This window comes from Yamadazyma tenuis, chromosome 2 (assembly GCF_029203305.1).
Source record: "Yamadazyma tenuis chromosome 2, complete sequence".
In the NCBI taxonomy this organism is placed as follows: Eukaryota; Fungi; Ascomycota; class Pichiomycetes; order Serinales; family Debaryomycetaceae; genus Yamadazyma; species Yamadazyma tenuis.
Genome location: NC_089462.1, coordinates 29,260 through 53,671, shown reverse-complemented (window position 1 = coordinate 53,671; position 24,412 = coordinate 29,260). Strand labels below are relative to the sequence as shown.

General features: G+C 41.5%; 10 protein-coding genes across 10 annotated transcripts; 2 read left to right on the top strand and 8 right to left on the bottom strand. All coding sequences in view use genetic code 12, as the record gives it.

Moving 5' to 3' along the window:
* Window positions 1-688: 688 nt before the first annotated feature.
* On the bottom strand, window positions 689-2,416 carry URA7 (CTP synthase ura7; the record flags this gene model as incomplete). The annotated part of the gene is made up of 1 exon (XM_006690466.1): window positions 689-2,416. The coding sequence occupies one exon, from the start codon at window positions 2,414-2,416 to the stop codon at window positions 689-691; it is 1,728 nt and encodes a 575-aa protein (XP_006690529.1).
* Window positions 2,417-2,826: 410 nt separating this feature from the next.
* On the bottom strand, window positions 2,827-3,417 carry PSN45_001269 (uncharacterized protein; the record flags this gene model as incomplete). Its single annotated transcript, XM_006690467.2, has 1 exon — window positions 2,827-3,417. One exon carries the CDS (start codon window positions 3,415-3,417, stop codon window positions 2,827-2,829), a length of 591 nt encoding a protein of 196 aa, XP_006690530.1.
* A 214-nt stretch (window positions 3,418-3,631) lies between these two features.
* Window positions 3,632-4,447, bottom strand: RPL43 (60S ribosomal protein L43; the record flags this gene model as incomplete). The annotated part of the gene is made up of 3 exons (XM_066157627.1): window positions 3,632-3,908; window positions 4,214-4,222; window positions 4,425-4,447. The coding sequence occupies 3 exons, from the start codon at window positions 4,445-4,447 to the stop codon at window positions 3,632-3,634; spliced, it is 309 nt and encodes a 102-aa protein (XP_066013724.1).
* Window positions 4,448-4,854: 407 nt separating this feature from the next.
* On the top strand, window positions 4,855-5,790 carry PSN45_001267 (uncharacterized protein; the record flags this gene model as incomplete). The annotated part of the gene is made up of 2 exons (XM_066157626.1): window positions 4,855-5,506; window positions 5,636-5,790. 2 exons carry the CDS (start codon window positions 4,855-4,857, stop codon window positions 5,788-5,790), a joined length of 807 nt encoding a protein of 268 aa, XP_066013723.1.
* Window positions 5,791-5,859: 69 nt separating this feature from the next.
* On the bottom strand, window positions 5,860-8,160 carry GRR1 (SCF ubiquitin ligase complex subunit; the record flags this gene model as incomplete). Its single annotated transcript, XM_066157625.1, has 1 exon — window positions 5,860-8,160. The coding sequence occupies one exon, from the start codon at window positions 8,158-8,160 to the stop codon at window positions 5,860-5,862; it is 2,301 nt and encodes a 766-aa protein (XP_066013722.1).
* Window positions 8,161-8,503: 343 nt separating this feature from the next.
* PSN45_001265 (uncharacterized protein) lies at window positions 8,504-11,581 on the bottom strand (the record flags this gene model as incomplete). Its single annotated transcript, XM_066157624.1, has 1 exon — window positions 8,504-11,581. One exon carries the CDS (start codon window positions 11,579-11,581, stop codon window positions 8,504-8,506), a length of 3,078 nt encoding a protein of 1,025 aa, XP_066013721.1.
* Window positions 11,582-12,276: 695 nt separating this feature from the next.
* On the top strand, window positions 12,277-15,197 carry CSN12 (COP9 signalosome (CSN) subunit; the record flags this gene model as incomplete). The annotated part of the gene is made up of 2 exons (XM_006690085.2): window positions 12,277-13,564; window positions 13,972-15,197. 2 exons carry the CDS (start codon window positions 12,277-12,279, stop codon window positions 15,195-15,197), a joined length of 2,514 nt encoding a protein of 837 aa, XP_006690148.2.
* A 95-nt stretch (window positions 15,198-15,292) lies between these two features.
* FIP1 (cleavage polyadenylation factor subunit fip1) lies at window positions 15,293-16,084 on the bottom strand (the record flags this gene model as incomplete). Its single annotated transcript, XM_006690469.2, has 1 exon — window positions 15,293-16,084. One exon carries the CDS (start codon window positions 16,082-16,084, stop codon window positions 15,293-15,295), a length of 792 nt encoding a protein of 263 aa, XP_006690532.1.
* Window positions 16,085-16,525: 441 nt separating this feature from the next.
* Window positions 16,526-17,965, bottom strand: PSN45_001262 (uncharacterized protein; the record flags this gene model as incomplete). Its single annotated transcript, XM_006690086.2, has 1 exon — window positions 16,526-17,965. One exon carries the CDS (start codon window positions 17,963-17,965, stop codon window positions 16,526-16,528), a length of 1,440 nt encoding a protein of 479 aa, XP_006690149.1.
* A 560-nt stretch (window positions 17,966-18,525) lies between these two features.
* BUD4 (Bud site selection protein bud4) lies at window positions 18,526-24,002 on the bottom strand (the record flags this gene model as incomplete). The annotated part of the gene is made up of 2 exons (XM_066157623.1): window positions 18,526-23,693; window positions 23,945-24,002. The coding sequence occupies 2 exons, from the start codon at window positions 24,000-24,002 to the stop codon at window positions 18,526-18,528; spliced, it is 5,226 nt and encodes a 1,741-aa protein (XP_066013720.1).
* Between the last annotated feature and the right edge of the window lie 410 nt (window positions 24,003-24,412).

The window sequence follows — 24,412 nt, the reverse complement described above, 5'->3', positions numbered from 1 at the left end:
TTCCAAGATCTGTAGCTATAATAACGCATAGCGAATATGGAGCAGTCGTGCGCAGTCCCAATGTTGAGCTAAAAGCCCGCAAATATAGCAGAAATGCCTCTAGTGTGGTAGAAGCACACGGAAGCGTCTAGAAGCAGGAGGTTAGGTAAACAGAAAGAGTTGCCCTTGAAGTACCCAGTAAGAGGAATCCGACAGAAAATACACAGCTATTGCATGATCGGTAATTGTAACGAAAAATCGTGTATTAAAACAAACAAACAAACAAACAAACGTCAACATTCCAACGACAACCCATTGGAATGAAGCTCGATTCACACAATCAACTCCCGGCACGGGGTTGACCAAACTATCTCAAAGTTGACGGGTTATAAACCAGTCACTTACTTCTTGTCACAAGCACAAGTTCCGCTGGTGTCGGTTCCAGAACATCCAGCACATGTGCAAGATTCGCCACAGGAGCAGGTAGCATCAACAGGGATTTGTTTTGTGTAGGCAGCCATTTTAAGAAGAAAGGTGATTGAATCAGTGAAAAATAAGTTAGGTGACTCTGGGGATTTTAATCTCGGCTTTTGGTGACTTTTATTGAGAGCAAGGGGCGTGCGCAGGTTGCGAAGGGTTTGGGTTTCTTATATTTACAATGCAAATTGAATCCTATGCTAGCAATTAAATCTATATCTTAAAAAACAAATCAAAACTCTCCTTTGTAGTCTAAATCATCACTGCTCAAGATATCTTCTAAAATCCCCGAAGCAGACGCGATTAATCCCACAAATGGTCTCGATGGATCCAACACTTTGGAAATGTACTCAGGATGATATTGGGTTCCACACAAGAACTTATGTCCCTTGAGTTCCAACATTTCCATTCTCTGTTCGGTTTCATCTTTACCAATGAACTTTAATCCCTTGGCCTCAATTTCTCCAACCAACTTAGGATTGACTTCATATCTGTGTCTGTGTCTTTCATAAACTGAGGAAGCACCTCCGTATAACTTCTTCAAAACAGACCAATCGGTATCAGCCACAAACTTGGTTTCGTGGATACCCAATCTCATGGTTCCTCCCAACTTGATCTGGTCAACATCAGGCATGTAAACTACAGAAGCCGTAGCTTCGTCAGTTTCAGGATCAAATTCCATACTGGTGGATTTCTCGTATCCCAAAACGTTTCTGACAAACTCGATAACAGCAATTTGTAAACCAAGACAGATTCCCAAGTATGGAACGTCGTTTTCTCTGGCATATTTGGCGGCCGCAACCATACCTTCAATACCTCTACTACCAAATCCTCCAGGAACCAAAATCCCATCGGCCTGGCAAACGTAGTGCCATGCCTTGTGATAGTTGGACAAGTTGGAAATCTTGGTTTCTTCCTCCAAGTCGGTGGATTCGACCCATTCGATCTTTAATCTTCTGTGACATTTCATGGAAGCATGTTCCAAAGACTTGATCACCGACAAATAAGAGTCCTTCAAGTGAGTGTACTTTCCAACCAAGGCAATAGTGACGGACTCAAAAGATTTGTCATGACTAGAGGTCAATTTCCTCCATTTGATCAAAAGTTGTTCACCCTTGGATAAAGCTTCGGTTGGCAACTGGACGTTTTCCAACGCCAACTTCTTTTGCAAATACTTCATCATCTTTTGTTCCTTCAATAACAAGGGCACATGGTAGGTGGAGTTAACATCATGCACGGCAATGACCTGGTTTGGCCCCACATGACAGAACATTCCAATCTTTTCAATGGTTCCAGCTTCCAACTCTTCCTGACATCTACAAGCAATCATGTCTGGGGTCAAACCCAAAGATCTCAAGTCCTTGATAGCAGCTTGGGTAGGCTTGGTCTTCTGCTCTCCGTGAATAACAGGAACCAACGACACGTGAATCAAGGCAAAGTTCTCAGGCCCCACTCTAAATTGAAACTGTCTTAAAGCCTCAACAAATGGAGCACTTTCAATGTCACCAACGGTTCCTCCCAATTCCACAATACAAATCTCCGGTTCCAATCCTGAATCATCAACTGGAACTCGACTGACTCTTTCAACCCAGTCTTGGATTGCATTGGTGATGTGAGGCACTACTTGCACGGTTTTACCCAAGTAGTCTCCGTTTCTTTCCTTCTCAATAACATGGGAATAGATCTTACCAGTGGTGATGTTATGATCTCTAGTCAAGGTAATATTCAAGTACCGTTCGTAATTTCCCAAATCCAAGTCGACTTCACCCCCGTCATTCAACACAAAACACTCTCCGTGTTCTAATGGTGACATGGTACCGGCATCGATGTTCATGTAAGGATCGATTTTGATTGAGGTTACCCTAAATCCCAAAGTCTTGAATAACAACCCAGTAGAAGAGGCAAGAACCCCTTTACCAATACCTGAGATGACACCTCCGGAAACAACAACGTACTTCATGATTAAGAGGAATTTTATTACACAAAAAAAAGAATGGATTTAATACCCTCTTAAAATTATATTTTAAGCGGGAAGAAAGAGAGGTAAGAGGAGGGAATCCCATCGCAGGGAAATCTGGTGTTTAAATAGTTTTTGTAAATTTTTGCTTTTTCAGACGCGATGAGTCTCTGGCGTCGACTGCCGCATTCGGAAAGCTGTTTCATCCGCCACCATGTGTGCAACTGTATACGTTTTATGGGAGTGGGCTGAATCTCTCCAAAAACACCTAAGTTGCAGAAGGTTCATATTTGCCTATTCAGCCGGCCATCGGCAAGCTGAAGAAGCAGACAACTTATACAAAATCACCTGCTTCACGGCATTGTTCTTGAGCTACATTCCATTCGTTTGTTCTCATAACCCGTGTCTATTACTTACACAATCTTCACTCCACCAATCTGTTCGGGGTCGTCTTCGCTCATCAATATCTGCGCTTTTCCCTGTTTGATCAACACATTTTTTAGCACTTTTACCAACATATTATAGTCAAAATTCTTCAAGTCAGCAGGAAGACCTGAATCTTCCAGTTTCGTCAATTCGTACACCGTGAGAACCGTTCCCAGTTGCCCCGTGTTTTCCACGAAATCGTGGATAAGGTTGGCCCAGTCAACTAGTGACCTCCAATATATGAGCACCCCTGCTTCAGGCAGTTTGGCATTGATGTACTCGGCTTTTTTCAGTTTGTGGATCAAGTGGCGGAATATCGTCGACTTGAACTCATCGTTCACAGCCCTATCGATGGCTTTGTTCTCAAATACCGGTGGTAATTGGGTTATGTCCAAATCGTCAAATTGCGAGTAGATAACGGTCCCTGTGAGAGTGATGGAACTTATCTTGTAGTATTCGCAATACGAGAGTATTATATCGCACCAGGACCCAAGCTGATTGTCTAGAATGGTGGCATTAGGCTGTTGTGTGTACATGGGTGGGAACGAGTGGATTTTGGGGAATTCGTACGGTTCCATGGTGTTAGTGGGAATGTGCGAGCAGTTTGTGGGATTGTGCGAACAATACTCCCACCAAACTTCTGACGAAAGAACCACACAAGTACGTCTAACTAACTTCCCAACGTCACAAGCATAGTACAGCTGCATCTTTTACTGTGTGTGTATTTCAAAATACGGAGCGTTAACTTAAATATACAATATGAGGTTTTATATGATTATTTAATAATGACATTTAAGCTTCAGCCATGTCTCTCAAACGACGGATGGTGGATCTGACGGTGGCAGCAGCGGCGGTGGAAACAGAGTAAGCACCTCCAGCAACGGTCTTTCTACAAGATCCACAGCTCCAGATACCAACAGCACCTCTCTTAACAGCTCTCTTACCACAGAAAGAACAGTCGTATCTAGCGTGTTGCTGAACTTCCATCTTCTTGGTTTGCTTTCTCAAGGAGGAACCGTATCTGACACCGAACTTACCGGTGATACCCACTTTTCTAGTTCTTTTAGTCCTAAATAAAAGTTAGTATAAATTCGTGAAATCCGTACAAATGACTTAGAAAAATCTTCCAGCTCTGTGGTTGAACTGATGGGAATGGGCCTGAGGAGTTGTGTCAATTTCTGTTGGTAATTATGTGGACGAAAAGATTTTTCACATTGCTCTTTGGTGTTCTGGTCAACACTTTGAAAGGGAACGAGTATTCGTGGGCAGTTCAAAGGATAGGTGGGAACTTGGTGTTCTGTATTTTCTTATCTTGAGCACTATTATTGAGTTGGAGGTGTCATCGCTTTGGTATTATATTTGCTTTCAACATACATTTTAAATCTATGGTAGTTAGATGAAAATTTCTATGGAATTTTTAATTTTCCTCTCATAGACTTTTCACCGGTGAGCAGAATAGCTACGTGCGCGCACACAATTTCTTTGGTCAGGACCCGCAGTGTGACTGCTAGATCAAAAGGGCACCAGCCCCGGTGGCCCTCGTGGCGCGCGCCTGTTTGACTGCAAAATCTCTGGCGTCTACTACCTGCCACAAATATGAAAAGACATGACTCAGATGACTCTTTCTTCTCCAAATACGTGGATATCAATGGATTTGGGACCAGCACGCCAATTGATTACCGCTCACCCAACTGTCCGCTGAAATTGGTGCAGTGGGAGTGTAAGTGATACTCTATTTTTTATTTGGTGAAGTACCATATTAATCTAGATACCCATCAGACTCTTTTGGGGAACTCAAGTGCTGGGAAAAGCGTACTCCACTGAGTACCAGAATCTTAGAAAGAAGCAGTGGTAATATTTTTAGGAACTATGGGAAAAATTCAGTTCTCTATGATGCAAATAAGCTAAGTCCAAACTTTTGTCCCGGTGATATACTTGGCGATGACTCGAATAACAACAGCCAGGTGATGTATGAAAAGCCAAAAAGCTCGCTTTCTTCATATAATAAAGTGCATATGTTAGGTTACGGTCCTTCGGCATTTTCCTCCAGTCCCCTCACAGAGTTTACCGGTGATGGTGTAGAAGTAATCAACGAAAGAAGTTTAGAATTCTATAAAAACGACTACATTTGTGGCGTTCCAATGGTCAAATGTAAGGATATTATTATGCCTTGTATGAAGAGGATATCATGTAAGCTTCACTCGATTGTTCAAAAACGTGAAGTTCCTAGGAACATCCCGGTAGAGAGTTTATTAATGACTGAAGCAGCCAACCCCAGTATTTTTGAGCAAAGAAGACAAAAGATCCTTGAAATTTCCAAACAACAGTCCAACGAGTATCAGGCATATAAAAAGCGTCGGTATCCAACAAAAGCTTCAATAGAAGAGTCAATTGTGTTAGGAGCAATGCAGTATTCGAAACGACCCGCCCAACAAATGCAGTCACGATGCAAAAGAAAATGGATTCCGGTCAGAGGAGAATCGGAAACAGAAACAAAGAGCTCAGTGTCACTGGTTCTGGTGATAGGTTTGGAAGATGAAGAATCAGGTTCTTCAAAGTCTAATACTGTTTCAGATACCTCGAGCTCTACAAGCAAGTCTGGTATTCCTCCAAATAACTCGAATTCGACCCTGGGATATCAAGGCACAAACGAATCCTCGGGTACAAGTGAGTCATGTGACGCAAGCACTAACAATGAATCAAAATCCAGTACTTCATTTTCCATTTTCATCACTAGGACCCCTTGTTCACTCACAGTTTCCTTCACATATTCACTGAGCGGAAGTTCGTCAAAAGAGATTTACTTGAAGGAGTATGTAAGTACCCTTTCCAGAGAAACAACCACCAGAATTCCTGAAACTATGACATACTTAACAAAGAAGTTGATAGAGTATAACAAGATTCCTGTGAAAATCAGATTGAAACAGATTAGCAGCCGGTATTGTTATTGAGAAGTATACGGAATCGTGTTTTGAATTAAATACATCGAGTACATAATTATGCATTATCGGGGGTCATTATTATGCCCCATTATTATTAGTGCCGCCAAACAAATCAGTGGCGGACATCTCAACATCGCCATCTTCATCGTCGTTCATAATTGGAATATCAGGTTGACCTTCATTAGGAAACACTGCCGGTTGGGAAATCTGAGGAGCATTGGATCCAATTCCATTCATGATCTGCACTCCTCCTCTTCTTTGACCATACGCCATTGCTCGTTGACTGAACCGCTGATGTTCTTGGCTTCTTATGAACCTAGTGAAATTTTCTCTCAACTGCTGATGTGCACGTTCGCCGGGTGTCATTTGTTGATTGTTGGCCCCATCCCCTTGTGTAAGTTCTGTGAAGATTTCTCTATTAATGTCCTGGATTTCATTTGGAGTCATTTCATTGTTGTCTCTCAAGATCCCCAATCCTCTTTGTCTAGCCCATAAGCTTATTCCTTCTTCGTCATTGGTACCGGTAGCACCAAAATTGCCCATGGGTGGAGGATTATCCAATCTTAGAATATCGACATTACCATTTTCGGTATTAGGGTTGTTATTGACAGCTCTATTTTGAAAAGAACCAATTCTATTTCCTGGGTTCATGTTGGCCAACTGCGGTTGTCCTTCGCCTTGGTCTAAAGCATATGCTCTGTCCTCCATGATTTGTTGTAAGTGATTTCTTAACTGGTTAACTCCATCTCCCGAGAACACACAGAACAAAGACTTTTGGTATTCGTTGAAATCTGGAGGAGGCTCACGACAGTACTGGGTGATCTCTCTTCTCAAGAATGCTTGAATTCCCGTCAACGATAAATGTGTCAACCTCGGACAGGTCTTCAAGAGCAAATAAATAGGCCCAATTGATAGACGAGTACAGTAAGATAAATGAACTCTTTCCAAACAGTCCTGCTCGCCTCTCCGCCTGACCAACTCAACTATTCCGTTGTCAGTTATTAAATGGCATTTGACCAAACCTATTCTTCTCAATTTTGGTAAAGTGGCCAATTCTGCCAATGACCAATCGGTCAATTGAGAGCAACAGGCAAGATCGATATACTGAATTCGATGACAATATCTGACCAAAGAAGTGACTCCAAAATCAGTGATTAGTAAACAGTGGCCCAAATGAAGGTAGTGTAAACTTCTACCCAACTTTGACAATGCCCTCAACGACGCATCGGTGATCTGCAAGCACTTGGACAAGACAACGTTTCTCAACCTTTGGGCGCATATCACTAGTTTCTCAACAAACTTATCCGTGATGGCATTACAGCCAGTCATATCGATGATTCTTAACTTTTCCAAGTAGAAAGAGTTGGGTAAAAGCCCCAATAAGTTGTCGGTGATCCCTGGAGCGTTACTAATCCTGAACTCCCTCAATTGAGACAACTCCAAAAAGATCTTTCGTAAGTATAAGTCTGTAACCTCCGGGCAGTTGTGCAAGTCGACTTCTACCAAAGACTTGCAGTTCTCATACATGGCCAAAATGGAGTGATCGGTGATATTTTCACTGTTGTTGAACTTGATTCTCTTAAGCATGGGGCAAGCCCTTAATAAGGTGATCACTGCATCTTCACTGACATTACCACACCCAGGAGCGTACAACCCTTGTAGTCTAGGGCAGTTCCTGGCCAATGTCAAGAATATGTCATCTTGTATATCGGTGACACCCGTCAAATCAATCGACTGGAGCCGTTCACACCTATCCAATACATTACTGATTGGGGTTCTGGATAATTTGTTACAATTAACCAAAGTCAACCGTTCAAGCTTGGGACAGCCTATAAACAACGAGAGTAAATCATCGTTGACGAGCTTGGTCATAAACGACAAATTAAGCCTCTTAATATATAAGCGATAATTCCAGTGGGTGGTATGGGGTGGCAAGCTCATGATTTGCCTGATGTGTTTGAAAGACATATCGCTTTGCATGTTTGGTCTAAACCATAGGATTTCAATGATCAATTCGCTGAACTCTCTGCATACCGTCAATAGGGAAAACAAGTCCCTTCTGTCTAAATGATGAAAGATTTGTAATAACACTTCGGTAGGCAAATTCAACAACGGCGAGTTCCGATAATTCAAAGTCTGGATTTCACTTCTCCGACTCCGTATATTCACCAAAGACTCTTTAAGTTCTTGGAAATTGGTGTCGGCATCGTCGATATCAGTCATTTCAAAAGTACTAGGATCATATTTACCCTTTCTTAGGTTGGGCGTCAAAGTATCTGAACTGAACGAATCTCTTTCCCGACGGAACTGCAGATTTCTGGGACCTGCAGGAGCAAACACAAACTCGGGATCCTCGTTGGTGCTGCTGGGAGAACTCATTTAGAAGAACAGAATTTGTAATGGCTTGGGGTTTCTTACTGGATCTCGAATTTCAGGACGGGTCCACGATTTATCAGACCTCTAGGATGAATTGAGTATAATGTTGATACAAGTATCAGCAACGTTGATAAAGTTACTAAATGCTTCTATAACTATTACAGTATTTTTGATTGCAATCAAAAGTACGTATGTGTAATGTGGATTTCCGGTGCTTGTAAAAACAATTTTCGATCTCGCGCATTTTGTTATTGTTTTGCGATCCAGTTGATAAAGGGAAACCCGAAGGCATTAGTGGCGAGAAGATTATTGTTTTAACTATTAACTATTACTGGATTATGTTCGTTCAAAAGAACAGGTTCTGCTGTTGAGCACGAGTATCACCTGGGGTGCCAGGATTAGAGTTATATCCCAAAGCCGCAGAACTGAGGGACAATTGCTCCAATTGTTGCATCATGGCTACATCTTGCTGTTGTTGTTGCTGCAGCTGTTGAGATTGGGGCTGAGGAGGCGTTTTGTCATTGTATCCGGAAGAAGAGGCCGACGCGGGATACTGGTAGTTCGTCATCATTTGTGGTGTCATCATCACCGGATAACTCTGTTGGCCAGGGTATCCCATGGCGTATGGGTCAGATACTGGAGGACCTTGAGGAGGAACTATTCCACCTTGGTACATCACTCCTGGACTCCCCATGTAGTTTACACCAGGGTATTGGTTCATGCCTGGGTGATGACTAGGAACTTGGTTAGCATCGTGAGGTGACATCTGATTAGGACCAGCACTTCCCATGTTCATTCTGCGAGAGCCAGTGCCATTGTTACCACCTCTCTTACCACCACTACCTCCTCCTCCACGTTTGGACAAGGACGAGCTTCTGGTGATTCTGGTGTTGGACAACCCAACTTCGTCCATCAACTTCTTGTAGGCTTGGTAGTTATTGATGTTCAACTCGAGCAACAATCTTCTGATCTGTTGTATAATGAACTTCTGGTACCGGGAATTTTTATTCATATCCTTTTCGTCGTGGTTGTGGGAATAGTTGGTCAAGTTCAACAATAATGGGTTTGACAAAATCTTGTAGATGAATAATGGGCCAGCATTATTGTTGGGATCGGAGTCTTCAGTCAAAATGGTTTCCAAAAGCTTAGATGGGGGTTTGATGGTTTCATCACCATTAGTGTCATCAAACTTACCAAAGATCTTGTCCATGATGATTTGTTTCAGCCTCAAGTCTTGTCTGTTATTTAAAATCTTCAAGATGGTCAAGTTGGCCAATTTATGACGACATAATACATCCAAGTGTTCCACGAACTTCTTGGTCAATAACTCGTACTTCTTTTCGAACCTGTGTCCAAATCCACTAAAGGTATCCAAAAACCAAGTGATCAACAAAGACCCGTTATTATTGACCACCAACTCATTGGCATATTCAATAATCAACCCACTGATCAAAACTATCTGCTCTTTGGTGATGTATCTTTCATCAGAAGTTTCTAGGATAGTCCTGATACTTCTGGAGCCAAATCTTCCAAAACTTATTTCAATGAAGTTATCCAAGATTGACTCAAAAAGGAAATCATTAAATGGTGACTTGAACTTGATACAACCTTGCAATGCGTAATTACCAAACTGGTCGTTGAATAACTTGACTGTGTAAGGCTTTAAACTGGCCCCAATAATATATTGCTGTTGGTAGTCGTCATGGCACAAATTAATAATCTTTTGGATGGCCCAGGTACCGTTTTTGTGGATGCTCAATTGAGTCAAGTATGGAGTGATCTCTTTAACCATCATCAACTTAATCAAAGGTGATTTTACAAGGAGAAACAACTTCTGCACAACAGTATTTCCAATGTAGTCGTAGCATAACTCTGGTAATTCGTCCAACATGACCAAACATAAGTCTTCCAAATCCATCTGGCTCATGGATCTGTTATCACCAATGTTGTGGTTTTTGAGTTTATCGTTGGTTTCAGGCAACGTATGGCCTTCTAACACAAGCAATTCGTTGAATTCCAAATCTTTTCTCAATTCCCTTAACTTAGGTGCATCAAATTGTCGAACAGGGATAGGATCAGGTAATGGACCGAAATTGTCTTGATAGTTTGAGTTTGTGTAGCTCAAAGTCCTGTTGATGATAGAAATGATCTTATTTTTATCAACACGGGATCCGTGATTATCACCAATAATTTGATCAATTGTATGTAACAAGGAATCTTTCACTTGCAGGACGTCAATTCGACTAATTTTTTTGTTTTCCAAAACAATCACACCCTCGTTAACAGGCTCATGGTCTGGGGAATGGTTCACGTTGTTTGAGTTCGTGGTCTGGCCTGAAGTTGATTTTGATGATGAACTTGATGAGCCAGTGGAAGTGGGCACCGGGTCATGGCATTTGGCAAATGCAATATACAAAATGATTCCTGGGACCACTTCATAGTGATTGAAGTTAGCTTTCAAGTTCATAGCCACCTCAAGAGACGAGCAGGTAACCAATGCTAATTTCGAGGTGGATGTGGTTGTGGTTCTGATGCTCAAGATATTGTTCAAGTGCCTGTTGTTGTTGCCAAAGGAGTCGTTTAAAACAGAAAATAACTTGGCCGAATCGAAGAACAGAGGCAAGTTGTCAAACAAAAGGTGGTTGGTTGGCCCCAAGTTAGGGTTCTCAAAGTTGTTGGTGATGACCATCAGACTCATATCAAAATCATCGACAAGAAGCGGCTGTTGAGCATAATTCTGGCCATATTGAAATTGAACTTGTTGGTACTGTGGTTGTTGCTGAGCATGTTGCTGTTGTTGAACATGTTGCTGCTGTTGCTGCAAACGGTTGTAGTATTGTTGGGAGTGAACTCCTTCAGACTGAAGAGGAACCATTCCCGAGAAGGTTTGGGCTCTGTTACGAGCTGCTCCAGGACTTGTTCCGCCTATATTTGACATCAAGTTGCCGAGAAGTGAATTAATCTCGTTTTTGTTTCCAGCTGAAGTTGACATGTACTGAGGAGACAACCCAGACTGGGCATTGACACCATTAGCATCAAGCATGCTCAAGTCCATGTGACCATGTCCATTTGCTGGGAGAGTTGCATTGGTTGTGTAGGATCTATTTCTATTAATCATTTGGTGGACATTGGCATTATAGTCATTATTATCAGGATCATTAACATTAGGGTTATTGGAAACACCATTCAAATTCAAGCTTGACGGCTGGGCACCCAACGTAGGGCTAATAAAGGAACTGGGGGTTCCAATTGTGTTGTTGCTGATGGTTGATTCCAATAAATTTTGCGACTGGATGGAGATATTATCGTCGTTCCAAATGGAGTTTGTGGAGAAGAGCGAGCCAGACCGCTTCCTTCTGGCGTTGATGGAGTTGCTATCCAAAAAATCACCGCCAAGCGTATCGGATGGATGGCTGGTGGCCATCAATGGCGAAGTGGACGAGGAATTGGAATGGGTAGTATTTGGGTTGGGAATTGGAATTGCCAACGTTGGGTTAAGAAACGTCGACGGCAAAGTCCCAGCACGACTTCTGGTTCTATGGGCCCCGGATCCAATGAGACTTCCTGGTATGGAAGCGTCCAGTTCGACTCCGGGGTTCGAAAGGGTCAATGAAATTGTTGGTGGAGGAGATGGGTTTGTGGACGAATTCATTAGACACACTCAACGGAAAAATACAAGTACGGGACTAAAAATGAAGGAATCGATTGGAGCAGATTCGCCTGCAGTGGGTGACGTTTAATTCAGGAGGTTACAGTCTGGTGATACTTGGAGTATAACTCTGTGGTCCCAATGGTAATAAAAACGTCTAATTAAGGTGTTGCAAACAAAAGACAAATGTATCCGAAGTAAACGGTGATTTGGAAATTTCGCACAAACAAAAATAGGAGAAGTCGCGGCGGCTCGAGTGCGGGAGAATCAGGCATGGGGCAGGGCAGTGTGTCAAGGCGCGCGCGCGAGATTTTGACACGGCGAGTGGTTCAATGCTCGTGGCAGAAAAGGGCACGACCTTGACGGCGTCGCGCGCCCCTGCACTGGTACTGTCTTCTGCTCGAATCCCTCAGGTCCCGCACCGGCTCTTGTTGGCTCATCGCGAACTTGACTCGTTTGTGGATTCTACAATGTCAACTTTGTCCCAGTATCTATCACATATTGATACCGCCATCAAGACCCAGGACCTGCGGCAACTCAGCACCCTCATAGAGATCAACCCGCCAAATGGCCAAGGACCTGTGCGAAGCCAGTTCCAGGACCCTAATGACTTTGATTTATTCGCAGTAGATGAGAAATTCAGACCGGTGGTAGTAGCATATTTGAAGCTATTAAAGGCTATTTATGTGGTCAACGATATCAAAAAATCCTTCAACAATTACATTGAATTGGTGAATACTTTGAACAGAGCCGCCAACACCGAAACCAACTGGATCAATCTCCCGTTGATGAAAGCATGTAAAGAGTTAATGGATATATTTGGAGTCATGGAGAAGCTGTTCCCCGAAGAGGTTCAGGCCAAGCAACCTGACCTGGAGTTTCAAACATCTGCAAATAGTTCTTCGTTGGAGATCTTGGCCAGTACCATAAACAATTCGTTCAAGCTCTCGTTAAACGATAAAAACTTGGACTTGAAACAGAGTAAACGGGTTGATATCTATTTTTTCTTGGGTTGTTTGCTTCGATTATACTTCAGACTCAACACTTTGGATATGGCCAAATCTGTGGAAAAGGCATTGAAAGGAACAAGATTTGAATTACCGAAATTCGATAAGCATTTAGTTGATAAGTCATCAGCCATAACCTACTTGTACTATAGTGCCATCCTATCATTGGACGACTCAGAATTCAATGCTGCCCACGAAAAACTTGAGCAGGCAATGTCATTGTTAGCGTACATCAAGAAAAGGACATCTGTAGAAAGCCAGATGGAAAAGTTATTGGTGCTATATCTTCCGTTAACTCTTTACACTCAAAACAAGTATCCCAAGCCGTTCATTTGGAAGGAGTTCCCGATACTCAACTACATCTACAATGAAAGCTCATTTAATTATATCAAGTCTGGTGATGTGAACAAGCTAAATTGGTTTATACAGAAATTCGAGTCATTCTTACTAAAGAAGAAGCTTTACCTTTTGTTTGAAAGCCTCAAAGATTTGTGTTATATCAATTTGCTCAAGAAGACTGTCAAGATCCACGCCTTCATCACCGATAGTAAAGGTTCCCATATAGTGCCGTTTAGTGCCTTCACAGTATCGTTCAATTTATCGAATTCTACTGGTCAGGAAACTTTCAATAAGCAAGAAATCGAATGCATTTTGGCAGTCCTCATATCCAAGGGAAGAATAAAAGGCTACTTGTCTCACGGAAATGGGTGTATAGTTCTTTCCAAAACTGTTCCATTTCCACCATTGTCTAGTTAGATATGATTTATAGTGAGTGAAAAGAATATAGGAAAATAAATGAGCTGGTATTCGTTGATAAAGCTATAGGCTCACAATTGTACTATTAGTAAAGTATGAATACTTTTATCTCATACCCTTTGATACCCATGAAGCATTTCCAAGAGCGTAGGGAGAGTATTTACTACTAGGAGTACCCTGTGCATGACGTATCCATCCAAAATCCAGGCTGTCATAACTTCCTTTCTCTCAGAAACAGATTCTCCTCAGTCGTTTGGCAGCATTACAAATTGCACCCATTTGAATTCTAAGTCGCGCTGGAAAAATTTTCAGATCCTGTTACGTTAACTACATCAAAAGTATCTGTGTCCAAATACACATCACCGTATTTGAAAGTTTTATGAATAATATACTGCCAATAAGCAAGCTACATCAACTTCAATATGTCCTTCATCAACATCTGCCGTGATAACACTGACCCTTTTTACAGGTATAAAATGCCTCCCATCCAATCGAAGGTTGAAGGTAGAGGTAATGGGATTAGAACTGCCATCGTCAATTTGGCTGAAGTCTCCAGAGCTTTGGGAAGGCCTCCAACCTACGTATTGAAATACTTTGGTTCCGAGTTGGGTGCTCAAACCAACGAGTCCCAAGACCGGTATTTGATTAATGGAGCACACGATGCCAATGAGTTACAAGACTCTTTGGATGGATTCATCAAAAAGTTTGTTTTGTGTGCCAGTTGTAAGAACCCCGAAACCGAAATCCAAGTGAAGAAGGACATTTTGCAAAGAGACTGTAAGGCCTGTGGGCACCTTTCGTTAATCGACCCCAGATCAAAATTATCATCCTATATAATGAAGAACCCCCCAGATGGTGGAAAAGGTAAGAAGGGTAAGAAGGCTGCCACCGCTACTGCCAACGTTGTTGGAGGTGGTAAGACTATTGCTGATCTTGTTACTGACCAAAAAAATGATGATGAAAGTGGAGAAACTTCTTTGGTTGTTGATGAGAATGATGATGACGATTTCTTGACCAAAAAAATCAATGCTGAGGCTGCTGCTTTGGCTGATGAGTCTATTGAAGTCAATGACGATGACTGGGCTGTGGACATGTCCAAAGAAGCTATCGAAGCCAGAGCCAAATTGGATGGCTTAACCTTAGATAGTAATGCTGAGTTCAACCAATTGGGAGAATGGTTGTTGGAAGAATCAAAAGACTCCAAAGAAGACTTGCCTTCGGATATTGATATTTATAAGAAGATTGTCGAGTTAGAAATCTTGGACAAGGCTGAAACCATTCAAGTCTTGGCCCAGACTTTGTTTGATGACAATATTGTTGAACAAATAGAAGAGCATTTGGGGTTGTTGGCCAAATTAATTAAACAAGAGGAAGAAAATTCAAAGGCTTTCTTGGGTGGTTTAGAAAGATACATCGGATTGGAAAATACCAGTTTGATTGAAAAAGTCCCAAAGATCTTAATGGCTTTGTATGACAAAGACTTGATTTCCGAAGAAGTCATCATTTCTTGGGGCTCCAAGGTTTCTAAAAAGTACGTACCAAAAGAGGTTTCTAAAAAGGTCAGAAAGGCTGCCAAGCCATTTGTCAAATGGTTGCAAGAAGCTGACGAAGAAAGTGATGAAGAGTAGATTTTTCTGTTTATATAATGTATGCATTCTATTTATAATCGACTAATGGTTGGAATTTGGAGATAGTAGATTCGTTTATTAATATACAAAATACCTTACTTCTTGGGAGGCGGTGGTGGTGGTGGCAAGTTGCTCTTACCAAAGTTCATGTTACGGGGCATGTTGGGCATGTTAGGCATGTTAGGCATGTTTGGAGGCATTGGCATATTAGCCATATTAGGCATGTTAGGCATGTTAGGCATCATACCCATTGGTGGCATTCCCATTGGCATACCTGGAGGTGGCACCGGCATACCCATTGGCGGCATAGGAGGACCGTTCTTTCCCTTCAGACCTCCCATAATTTGAGCCATCAATTTAGCTGGGTTGAATTCACCTCTCAATTTGTCTTGCTTGCAACAATAAGCAGTCCAACTGATTTCATCGAATCCGTAGTTGAAGTAGTCAGAGATATCAGCCCCTGGTATTCTCCATGGCTTGTCTTTCAATTTCTCCAAGTCCACTTGTGTTAAGGGCTTTCCATCCAATTCTACCACTTTATTTATATCTAAAGACTCTTTCTGGTTATTTGACACGATACTGGTGGGTTGGGTAGTAGACTCGGTCGACTCGCTCGTTGGCGCTGTCGTGACCGACGTAGATGCTGTGGATGGTCTGGAAGTGGACGTGGTGTTGTCACCAATAACGATATCAATATCATCATCACTGCTTTCTTCTTCGTCGTCGTCATCATCCTCATCTTCACTTTGGCTTGGCCTAGTGGCTGCAGCGTCGTCTTTAGCAGGATTCTCTTTGGTGGTTCCGTTCACTTTCTGCTTCTTGGTGGAGGGTTGCCCATCGTCCTCAGAGCTGTATAGGTATGCGTCATCATCATCTGACTTTGCCATATTGATAGTTTAACAATATTTTTTTCAGTGCGACATTAGATTTTGAAGATATTGAGGGTCTTAGAAGTTGCAATGATCTCCTTCTATACTTTATTTGATTTACAAATTAAACCAATTGACAAATACTTGTGCTCTTGTACAAATTTGAATTTTTCCAACTAGTTCATAATATGCTGCAACTACAAAACGAAAAGAGCACCCAAGCTGCAAAACAACGTCTTTCTCTCTGCCTAACTATTACCACTAATTAATTATCCACTTCCTCTGGTTCTATGAAGTATCCAGGGTTATCTAGAGGAACTGTGGTCAAAGAATTATATTTCTAACTTCCAAATCGTATCCCCTTACGCTGTAAAACAAGTTGGGGTTCAAGCTTAGTGCAGTGTACTGCATTATTATATATAGTGTATTCTCAGTCTGGTCCCAACTGAGTTCCATTACTTACGCCCATGCGTACTTACTTTGCTGTCTCAACCGCGGTCCGTGCTTAGCAAAAAGGAATGCCACAGGGATCAACAAACATCCAATAAGAGCAAGGAAAGTGCTTGCCCAGTGAATTCCCATCTTTTTGTACATTTGTTTGCCAAAAAGTGGGAAGACTCCACCCATTATGGATCGCACAAGTGAGTTTGTGGCCATGGCAGAAGCAGCATATAACCTGTATGCATCAACAGTGTATCCAAAGATCCCATTAAAAATGAAGATAATCCCAAACCCGAAAATAAACATTCCAATTATGGGACCCATCCAATGGACATGGGGATAAGCAGTCCACCCCATCACGAGCAATCCCATAGGAGCAATAAACACTCCGATTTCAATGCTGAAAAACCGAAACTCTGGTTCCATTATTCCCTTATTTGCAGCCGCCTTCTTATTCATGTATTTGGTAACAAAGAAGGGACCAACAAGTGACAGGATCGCCATCCCCAAGATCAACCCAATGAAAGTGAGGCCAACGTGATCGATTTCAAACCCGTACACCGTTTCAAAAATGTATGGCACTGCAACAAAGAACATGTACACAATGGCAAGATTGAAGCCAGTGTAGAAGCACAAAACAAAGGTCATTTTATCCCTAAACAACAATCCAATAGGCCTTTCACAAGATAACAAAATGGCTTGAACCAAGCTTCTCTTGGATTTCTCTAGAGGTGCATAGTACCTATCATCACCAGTTTCTTTCCTGACTCTTTTGGCCTTAGCCATCAATAGTACCGGTTGGTACGTTTCTGGAACAAACAACACTACCATCACCACGATAACGGCACACCAAATGGTCATAACGTGGAAAGTCCATCTGAAGTCGATATACTTGTTGATAAACCCCGACATAAGAGGTCCCAAACCTGGTCCCACAAATGGTGACATAGTGTAGAGCGCAACCGGGTATGCTAGCTTGTCCTTTGGGAAAATATCAGCAAACGTCCCAGAAGCCACAGCCATGAAACTAGATGCAAAAAATCCAGAAACAAAGCGACCAAACAAAACACCTCCAAAGTTTTCACAAAACCCGGGTAGTAGATTGAACGTACCACAAAGGAAAAGTCCAATTGTGTATGTTTTTTTGCGGCCATAGTATTCTGACATGGGTGCCAAAAACACCCCTCCACATCCAACAGCTATAATGAACAAGGAAATGCCAAGCACAGAAACTTCTTCACTAACTCCAAAGTGGTTGATAATATTAGTAGAAGCTAATGTCCAGCATGAAGATAAACAAGTGATACACGTTGAGCCTAACGATATAATAACGACAATGAGCCATTTTCGAAGCGTCGAAAGTTGTGTGGCATCCTCCTTATCATTGAGACCGTCGAAGGTAACTTCGTAACCGATCTCAATATCTTCCTTTTCCGGCTTATTTTCTATATCTGCCATTTTAAATTGGCATAAGTAAACTCTGTACAATCAAACTCTGTACAATTAAACTCTGTACAATCAAAGACCTTTATACAAAGTAGAACCGTTTAGAGGCTCGGAATAACAACAATAAAGACAGACGACTGACGACTGACGCTTACTAATTATACTTCGGAATCTATACAACTATTTTGTCCTCCAACCTTCTGTGCTAAGAAGTTTATTAAGATTCCTGTAGTCCAATATAAACGCTCTTTTTCCAACAGCTGGCGGATGGCAGATAAGTACGGAATAAAGGAAATGTTGCGGAAATTGCTTATAAATCGGGTACTTTTGAGTACTTTTTAACTGCAGTTCCGGCGACTTTCCGCATTTATTTGTCCTCTGCAATGGATTAGTAATGGGATAAAGGGACAGAAGCTCTGATAAATGCGGTATATTTGGTTATAGGCTAAATGTGTCTGGCGCATTTATTTACTTCGGAGTTGTACAGCATATTCATGCGGATCTAATGGGTGTTTACATTAAAACTTATTGTACTATTTATTATGATACATTATTAAATGGGGCTCTTGCATTCACTGGCCCTCCAAGGTAAACCAGGGATTATTAGTTTTAGTCTTAGCTTGCTCCAACATGGCCTTAACCCATGGCAAGCGACGGAACCGATTATGTTGAGCGATCGTTTCAAAATACGAAATCCACTGGTACTTCTCATGGTTATTGGCAGCGCCAAAGTCGATGATTTCTCCATTTGCAAACTTGATCTTGAATGAATCTGGTACCAACAAGATATCACTGAAGTTTCTGGCCTTTTGTGCTGTCTCAGGACGGTTTCTGTCCACGAAAATCACGTCAATGATCTTGGCCAAGTTGATTTTAGCTCTTGTCTTATGGTTGAACTCTGAATGGGCAATCAACGATGTACCTTCAAGCTTGAAGAATCTTCTCTTCAAGCTTTCACAATCTCCTCCATCTTGAGTCAAGTAACCTTCATATCTGAGTTGGTTTTCATTGAGTAATTGGCTAATAACTTCTGATGCAGACCTGATACTCGTAGGTAAAGCTTCATGCATCTCGGATCTAGGAATGAACAACATCTTGACTTCTAAGTTACCAATTACGTATGGCTTGGCTTTGATAGGTCCACTGCTACTTTGAATAATTTCCCATTCATTGAAGCAAGGTATGTCAAAACTGTTGGTGTTATAGCTTATCTTGGACTCATACTGGTCGAAGTCAATGTAACATCTTCCAAATGATCCGTCTTGAGCAAATTTGGTCTTCCAAGAGTCAACTGGATCTTGAGCAACAAACTTAGTAGTAGTGATGACTTCCTTTGATCCAAACATACGACTCAATCTGCTCTTAGATTTGACAAGCCTCCGTTCTTGTACTTCAACTAACTTCCCCTTAGGCTTTTCGTAGTTCATCTTCATCGTCAAGATAAACTCTAAGCTATCTCCTACAGTCAATTCGAATTCCTTTCCAATCAATACCCGGCGGTCATCAACTTTATAGTTGGGTGTTTTGATACAATGGACACCATTATCTAATGTCACAGAAAATTCGGCATCATGACCTTGAATGTCTGGTAAGTTAATGTTTTTCAAACCAACAACTCTGAAGAATAATCTACCTCTTTCCACAGGTAGAAGTTCATCGTTTTCTCTGATAACACTGGATTGAACAGAATGTTGCTTCCACGAGTCTTTTGTCTTTCCATTGTTTTGGTTTAATAATGTGTTCGAAGATGTTCTAGATGGTTGGGTAACATTAGTATTGGTAGTGTACATCGAGGGAACAGACACCACACTCAACTGTTTCTCATGATAAGGTGACTGTTCCTTTCTCAACTTGATGTTTGAAATTTCACTTCCAGAAAATTGTTCAGAAGATCCACTAACCTTGTTCACTTGCACCTCAGGTTCAAGTGTTGAAGAATTGGATAGTCTTGGTGGAGCCAACAGCTCCGTGAGAGATCCCAATTTTGGAGGTGGTGGAGATTGGACAACTATTGATATACCTGAATTTCTCTTAACAACTTTAATAGGAGAAGTTTTAATCTTGATTGGACTTCCTGGTTTACCTTTTTGGATCATATTTGGAGGTCTGTTCTCTTTATCCTTCATTTGCGTATTCAAACCATCATTCAGATGTTCTGCATCATCCTTAGGTGGAGTTTTGAAAATATTCGAAGGAGAACTAAGAATATCAGCATCAGGCTCTGGGAACAGTTGACCAACATTGATATCTTTATTCACTGCAGATGAAATTCTGGAGGAAAAATTCGAATTTGGAAGCTTTGATGAAGCCAAATCCGAATCATTAAAAACCTGCTCTTTGGATAATAAAGCTTGAGGTACTTTCATCAACTCAGATGCCAAATGGGGCATAACGTCGTTATCCAAAGGAGATGAATCCATCGAGTTATCAGCAGCATTGTGGATAGAAGCTTGCTGTTGTAAGGAATCGTACTTTTCAGAATTGTCATGGACAATGGAAGATTTTCTTCCAACCAATTTGACTTGGCTATACTCCTCATGACTAATCATCCTCTTGGTGTTCAAGATTTTTTTCACATCGTCCTTATCCATACTGGGCAAAGTCTTCATTCCATGGCCCTTGATTGTTGGCGTTGTTAAGCTTCTATCAAGAGCAACGGAATCCTTGAAGATATCATCATACTTGTCCCTAGTCTTGTTTTGTTCAGCTAGAGTAATAGACCTCTTGATGTCAATTGAAGGAACTCGGAACCTAGATCTCTTTTGATTTATCTGAGTGATTGGTTTCTCGGGTACTGCAGGTGGTTTCGACAATCTTGTTTGGTTTGCTTCAGCTTTTGGTCCAAAAAGGAGACTTTCTTCAGACTTTGCCGCTTCAATATTGGTCAAAATGTTACGATCACTCAAGGGAGTATTGCTAAGTCTATTGGCAGCAGCAGATCCTTGAGAAAAGACCTTTGAATCATTGGCTGATACATTTATCAAGCTGTTGAAATGCTTTTCGAATCCTGAATCCTGTGATAATTCCGGTAAAAAGTCTTCGTCATATTCTACTTCGTTTGGATCAACAACTTTTCGAGAAACAACATTCACATCCTTAATCCTTTTGTTTAACAAAGCACTTGGAACCCTGTAGCTATTTGTGTTGGGATCATAAATGGTAATATCACTAGCTTCAACCAGTTTGGTAGGTATTGGTCTCTTTGGCTTAATCCTATTTTGTAAGTGCCATATGGACAAATAACTGGTGGTCTTTGTGGTAGGCTTATCCTCGTCAAATTCGGCTGACAAGGATTGTTCAAATGAGTCTTCTTCAGTACCTTTCGAGTTATTAAGCGTTTTCGTTATTTCTTCAAAAGATGAATAATTACCTGGTTCGATTGGAGGCAAAGTGAGCTCTTCAGGGGGAATATTTGTTGAATTAGCCAAGATTTCAGAATCGTTGTGCTTTGATTCAAAATCTTGAGGCTTTTCGTTGTTCAGGTCGTATTTCCCAGCATCAGTATTAGAAGTAGATTCATCGATGTCAGATACAGCTTCTCTCCCTTCATCGGAGTTCTGGGCATTCACAGAAAACATTTCTTGATTGACTAAAGTTTCGTCTTCATGTGCTTCAACTGATTCAAGGTCAGCAACAGCAATCGGAACTTCGTCTACCTCGTCTTGAGTGACACTCTCATTATTCAGTTTAAGCAGTTTTTCGGTATTTGGAGCTTGAAGCATTTCCAACTTGGATTCTGCTAGTCCAGGAGAAGTAGATTCATGTTTGAATGTGGGTGTTCTGGATTCAACAGGAGAAACTGAAGCGTATTTTTCTCTTAATTTTGCTTCCCTTGCTAACCTCACGGGCGTTGGAGGAACAGTAGCATCGATACCAATATCAACACCTTTGTGGGTGACTAAAGATCTCACTGGGGAGTTTTGCATGGAGCTGACACTTCTTGGAGGAGCTAATGATACTCTATCAGGAGAATCTTCAATGCTTTGGCTAGTGTCTGGAGATAAGTTTACCTCCAATGGTTCTATGTCTTGAGAAGAATTTAACATGTCCGATGCTGGCTCGATATCATCCAGTTCGGGATCGATTTCGTCTTCGTCTCTATTCAAATGAGAAAGGATTGTGACATCATTGTTAGTGAATTCGTCATTGTCCTCTCTATCAGCATCAAGAGAGTCTTCATATTTCCATCCGTTTTCAATATGATCCCCGATTCTGAAATTCGAGACTTTCTCTTCTTCAAAGCTATCATTGTATTGTTCAATTTCGTCGTCTGATCCAGTTGCCCTGAGAACGGGTTTCTTGATATCTTGCGAAACTTCTTTTGGCAGAATTTCATCAAGTTCTCCTTTGAGTTCAACATCTGCCATACTAGGAGACTGCTTTATTTGACGTTCGTTTGGTTCAGAAGATCTCAAATCTTGAAACTCGATTGGTTCTTCCTTCACGATTGGATTCTTTTCGGTGCTTGTGTGTTGGTTCATTGCAGCCGAAGATAACAAATCCATTATCGATTGTTCAGTGTCTTTGTATTCATTGTCGAAAGAATCATGAAATTCATCATTTTCTGAAAGAAGTGACTGCTTTGAAAGCCTGTTGGGATTGGTATTGAAAGATAAAAGCTGAGATTCGTCTGAATTTAATAGCTGAGCTGATCGAGATTGAGGTATTAATTGTTCAACCAAGTCATTTGAGAATCCGTGGATCCCATCGTTCAATTGGATACCTTGAAAGCCTTCATTCTTATCGTTATACTTAGAAGGCAACATCCTGTTATCTTCCAAAAGAGACTGTAATGATGACTGAGAAGAACCAGCTGACCTCAAAGGAACCTCTGACGACTTGGTTAAAGAATTCAATGGGTTCTCTACCTTATTTCCTAGTTTATTTTGCAAATCCAAAGACAAGTGATGGATGTTCGATTCCAACCTATTCTTCGAGTCTTCATGAAGATCCTGTAAATGCTGGTCTAATTCCTTTGTAGTGTTTTGATCTCTATCATCTTGACCTAACGCGTTTTGATTGTTAAGAAATATGTCCAACTTTTCGTTCAATGATAAGTTATTCAAGTTTTTCAGGTGTAGCTTAAATTCTTTCAAGGTATTCTGGTCCATATCGGTATCTTCTGTGGCTTCATAATTCAAACTGTTCAAGTCAATTGAATGCGGGGGAGGGACAGGTGGAGGGGTATCTTCGGAAGATACTGAAGCTTGTCTCACTTGGTTCCAATGGTGATTTAAAGTCTGTTCAATCTGATTGGAAAATTGACGATCTTCTTCTTCTTTCTCGGGATCTTCTTCCATATTGATGGAGGAGTCGGCATTCTGAGGGTAATGTATTACTTGAGGTACAGAAGTGGTGAAAACAACATTCTTTTTTGGCGAATTGCTAGTTGTCTTCTTTAATGACGATTTGCTGGGAGACGAAAAAGGATTTGGATTATTCACCAGTACTGTGGTAGTTATACCTTTGGGAGTAGCCTGGGCACTTTGCGGGTTTGCATGCACAAACAGAAATTCATCGTTATCAATTTTGACCGTTTTGATCACCTTCGAATCGGAATCAGAAGTATTATCGAGATCAAAGTTTCGATCAAACGAAGCTTCGTGGCCATCGGTTCTGTCCTCGGACATGTCGTTGTTTTCACTGGCGTAGGTGTCTGTGCTTGAATTAAAATCCTTTTGGGATAAAACTGGAGTATCGCTCTCGCGTGGATGAGGACGAGTTTTGGACAATTGAGGGTCTAAAATCAGATAGTTAGTAGGGGACAAGCAACAGCGTGATGAACCCAGTAGTCTGGTAGTAGTTGAGCGATGTGTGGCAAGAGAATTCAGGGTCTTCCACACGGGAGTTGTTTATTTTAGATCCACAAGAATTTTCACAGAATGTAAACACTCGCTCGAGAATCCAGTTCATTGTTTTTGAGCGCACTTGTTGCTGGCAAAATAAACAGATGGAGACGAAGGGGTTCGAAGAGGATACCTCAGTACATACCTGAAGGGTTAACGTTGGTGGCTGCAGCCAGAACGTCCAATGTATCGGTGTCAGACATGAAGTTGTATGTGATAGAAGTAAATAAAAAGTATGTAGGAAGCTTAGGCTAAAGTTTGTTTATGTTTGGACAAGAAGCGGCAGGCGCGAGGCGCGACATAGTACCACTCGATGGAGATGTTAATGCGACATCGAGCGACATCCGTCCATTGAAAAGTTGGTACCTAAAAGTCGTGTCGCCCTACTTGCCGCCCGACGCCCCTTGCCCACCCCAGTCTTTATACAAACAGTCACTCCTGTGCTCGTGGGACCCCTGCAGACAATAGGACCTTCTTAAACGAGTTAATAACATCATCGCCTCTTTTTTCTCACTTTTTTTCGAGCCCGTGAAGTGGCCTGCGATCATAAGCATCTCTGTGCACTCAATATTGTATGGGACGAGGTCAAATTTCTAAATATATTTCCCTGTGC